Source organism: Poecilia formosa, unplaced genomic scaffold (genome assembly GCF_000485575.1).
Source record: "Poecilia formosa unplaced genomic scaffold, Poecilia_formosa-5.1.2 Scaffold473, whole genome shotgun sequence".
Classification (NCBI taxonomy): Eukaryota; Metazoa; Chordata; class Actinopteri; order Cyprinodontiformes; family Poeciliidae; genus Poecilia; species Poecilia formosa.
The window spans coordinates 398,370-401,691 of NW_006800412.1; the positions used below are offsets into that span (position 1 = coordinate 398,370).

The 3,322-nt window shown below is 40.7% G+C and overlaps 1 protein-coding gene across 1 annotated transcript in view; it reads left to right on the forward strand.

The window, feature by feature from the left end:
• Nucleotides 1-3,322, forward strand: part of LOC103156304 (formin-binding protein 1-like) — a 30,120-nt gene that overhangs the window by 17,921 nt on the left and 8,877 nt on the right. The window contains exons 12-13 of the mRNA XM_016664227.1: nt 1,003-1,017; nt 1,099-1,208. Of these exons, the coding sequence (XP_016519713.1) occupies nt 1,003-1,017; nt 1,099-1,208 (125 nt within the window). The remainder of the gene's footprint in view (nt 1-1,002; nt 1,018-1,098; nt 1,209-3,322) is intronic.

The window sequence follows — 3,322 nt, forward strand, 5'->3', positions numbered from 1 at the left end:
CTTTAACGGACCAGAGGCTCTGGAGCGACCAGCAGCTGATCCGCTCCTGCTGGGTTTTTCTCCCGCAGGCCGAAGGAAGTGATGCGGGATCTGGAAACGATCAGAGTTCTGCCTCTTCTAATCACGTCATTTCGTGAAATGTTACCTGATTTCAAGAGAAATACTAAATGTTTTGTTTGACTACAAATTGGAAATAAAATGATTTTTTTCTTTGACGGATAACGAAAAAACTCTAGCGCCACCTCTGCTCCCAACATTGTCGGCCCTCTTCGGTTTCTTTTCTTTCTTTTTTTTGCGGATTATCAGTAAATGACCTCTTGGTGTTTTACCATCACCAGGTATGAAGGGCTTTAGCCTTTGAGTTGCACCACAGCGCAGCACAACTGGAACATCCAGGAAATCAATGTCAGCTTGTTTTTATGAGTACAAGTATAAAGGAGGCTGGTATAAATCTATTTATATATGTCATCACATGGACTTGTATAAAGTTTTATACATTTTCTTTTCATATATTTATTATTGTTTTTCTTCTTTAGACATCAGGTTGGCTTGGAATGATTCTGAATAATGTACAGGAACGACCTGGTGCTGTTACATGTCAATCATCAGGGGGGACCAATCAGATGACAGGGGGGACACTGGCCCCCCCGGCCCCCCTTCTGGCTCCGCCACTGACCCTCACCTGTTCCTCAGAGTTTTGTCCTTCCCGGGTTTTGATCACATCTCTCCCCCAGAGAAGCATCTTTACTGAACTGAACCTCAGCCTGGCAGGCGTCAGGTTTAAAACCCCACCGGTCACTGGGAGTACTGGGAGTACTGGGCTATGACCAGCCTGCCCAACAGTCCGTTAATGATGTCCTGCATTGTGTCAGGCTGATAGCTGTTTGTATGTATATATGGAAACTCGGAGAGCTTGTCCGCTCTCTGAGCTGTGATGTTTCTGCTAAATCAGAGCGTTTAACTCATTTGTTTTGCTTCTTTCATGCTCTCCTGGTTGGACAGCTGTCCCTAAAGCTGGTCAGTGTGTCACTGGTCAATTAAATTCTGCTGTTTCAAAGCTCTGCTGCGTTTCCTAATGGATGCTCCTGGTCCGCTCAGGGTTCCAGTGTAACTGACGGCAGCCAGCTTCCTCCTGAGCAGAGACGCAAGAAGCTTCTGGGCCGAATAAACAGCATCAACCAGGAGATCCAGAGAGAGAGAGAGCAAAGGTAACACACAGCGTCTCGGTCACATGACTCCAGGAGGCAACATAGGTACAAACGGGACTTACTAATTCATAGTACTCCAGTCAGAGATGTACTATTTCAATATATTTTTCTCAAGTAAAAATAAAAAGTAGCCATCCAAGAAATGACTCAGAGTAAAGTCTTTGGTAAAAGGCAAATAATTATATGAACACAATATTCAATAAAACTGAAGCTTCTGTTTCACTGAAACATTAATTGTTGGTCTGAGTTTCAACTCTGGGTAAAACTGGCGGTTCAACAACAGTCGAGGCCAACCTGATAAAAGTCGAGTCGACTAGTCGCTGTGACGCCAGAGAAACGGTTTTATGAGCAGAAACCAGCTGATAAACGGTGGGGGGCATCCTGCAAGGAACCGGGACCGCTGAGGTCTAGAGCCGCTCTGCCATGACACGCCTCATTCTGGAAGCCTTGGCTGGCGTTCAGTTATTTTATATTTTCATGAAGTAATTTATTAAATATAAAGTAATTTATTCTGGAAACCTTGACTGGAGTCTGCAGAACTTTTACTGGTAAATTATTTTATATTTTTATACGTTTCACACCACACAGCAGATTTAGAAGTGTTCCATCAACTCCTACAAGAGTTAAATTCAACACTTTGAAAGTGTCTGTATCGGTCCGCTTTGGATGGTGTAGAAGTTACACTTTTGATAGTGTTATTTGTGATATAGTTGAATCAACACTCACAGTGGTGAAATTAAACACACATCAGTGTTGACTTACTCAACACTAGTGTATTTTGTCAAAACTTAACACTATAAATGTGTTAATCTAACACAGAATGGTGTAAAGTATATATTAACATAGAAATCTGAGTTTTAAAATACTACTGGCAGGATATGCTGTGGTGGAGCAGGGGTTAAGCACAACCCACATTGGAGGCTTTAGTTTTCAATATGGCTGTCGTGGGTTCGCTTCCTGGTCTTCCCCTTCTCTCATTAACTACTTTTTTGTCAATTTACTACCAAATAAAAGCCACTAGAGCAATTAAAACCTTTTTTTTCAGAAACTACTGACCATCAATAATCCCCAAATTCATTTTAAGAGACATTAGATGCCACTTGAATCTACAAAAACACCAACACCAGTTGCAGTATATAATCTACTTTTATTTCAAAACATCAAACATCACTGACAGCAATATACAACAAAGGTCATACATTCATGGTACTTTACACTGAAGGTGAAGCTTTGAAAGTTCATTGGAAGCGACCATGGATGGTCTTGTGATCACTGATGGTGAAGTGTCTTTGGTGCCGCTTTTGTTTTCGCCAACATGAAGGAGGAAGACTTCCAGCCTGGAAGGAAAAACAGGAAATATAGCAGAAATATTAGGATAATAAATAAATATTTTAAAAAGTGTGAACTAATCAGACTCACCTGTGTGTGTCACCATCATATTCATTCAAATTACTCTGCCCACCCGGTTTACAAGATAAAGCATAAAAAAGTCATTAAATAATTAATAAAGAAATTAGTCAGCTTATAGAAAAATTTTTGGACAGCATTAAAAGTCGTGCCAACTTGTCTGAAGAAATGTGTTGGAGTCATCATAACAGGCTTCAGTCACCAACATGACACACTAACAAAGAAAAAACATTTTGGCAGATTTTAGATGTGCCACAGGTACAAAACACCAGAGTCAAATGGCTCAATTGCCTCCTCATTGTGTAGATAAGTTCTCCAGAGTCCTGCTAATCACCTAATTATTGTATTCAGGTGTGGTGCAGCAGCGGCACATCTAAATGTTGCAGGACAGTGGCCCTCCAGGACTGGAGTTTGACACCTGTGGCTTAGATCAAGCCAAAGCCAATTGTCCAACACAGCCACTCCCCCATTTTGCAGTCTACAGCCAAAAACTTAAAGAAAACGACCTATGGCTAAATAATAACTCAAATGGCCTCCAGATTTTCCTGACAGGTTTAATGTTTGGTTAAGATAATAAACAGTCATATATACCGTGATATCCATACAAATAAACGTACGATAAGCGAACTATGTATATGAATCGATACTCTTGCGTAAACGGAAAAATAATGCCTCCATAAAAAATACTCAAAAACATGATCATTTTA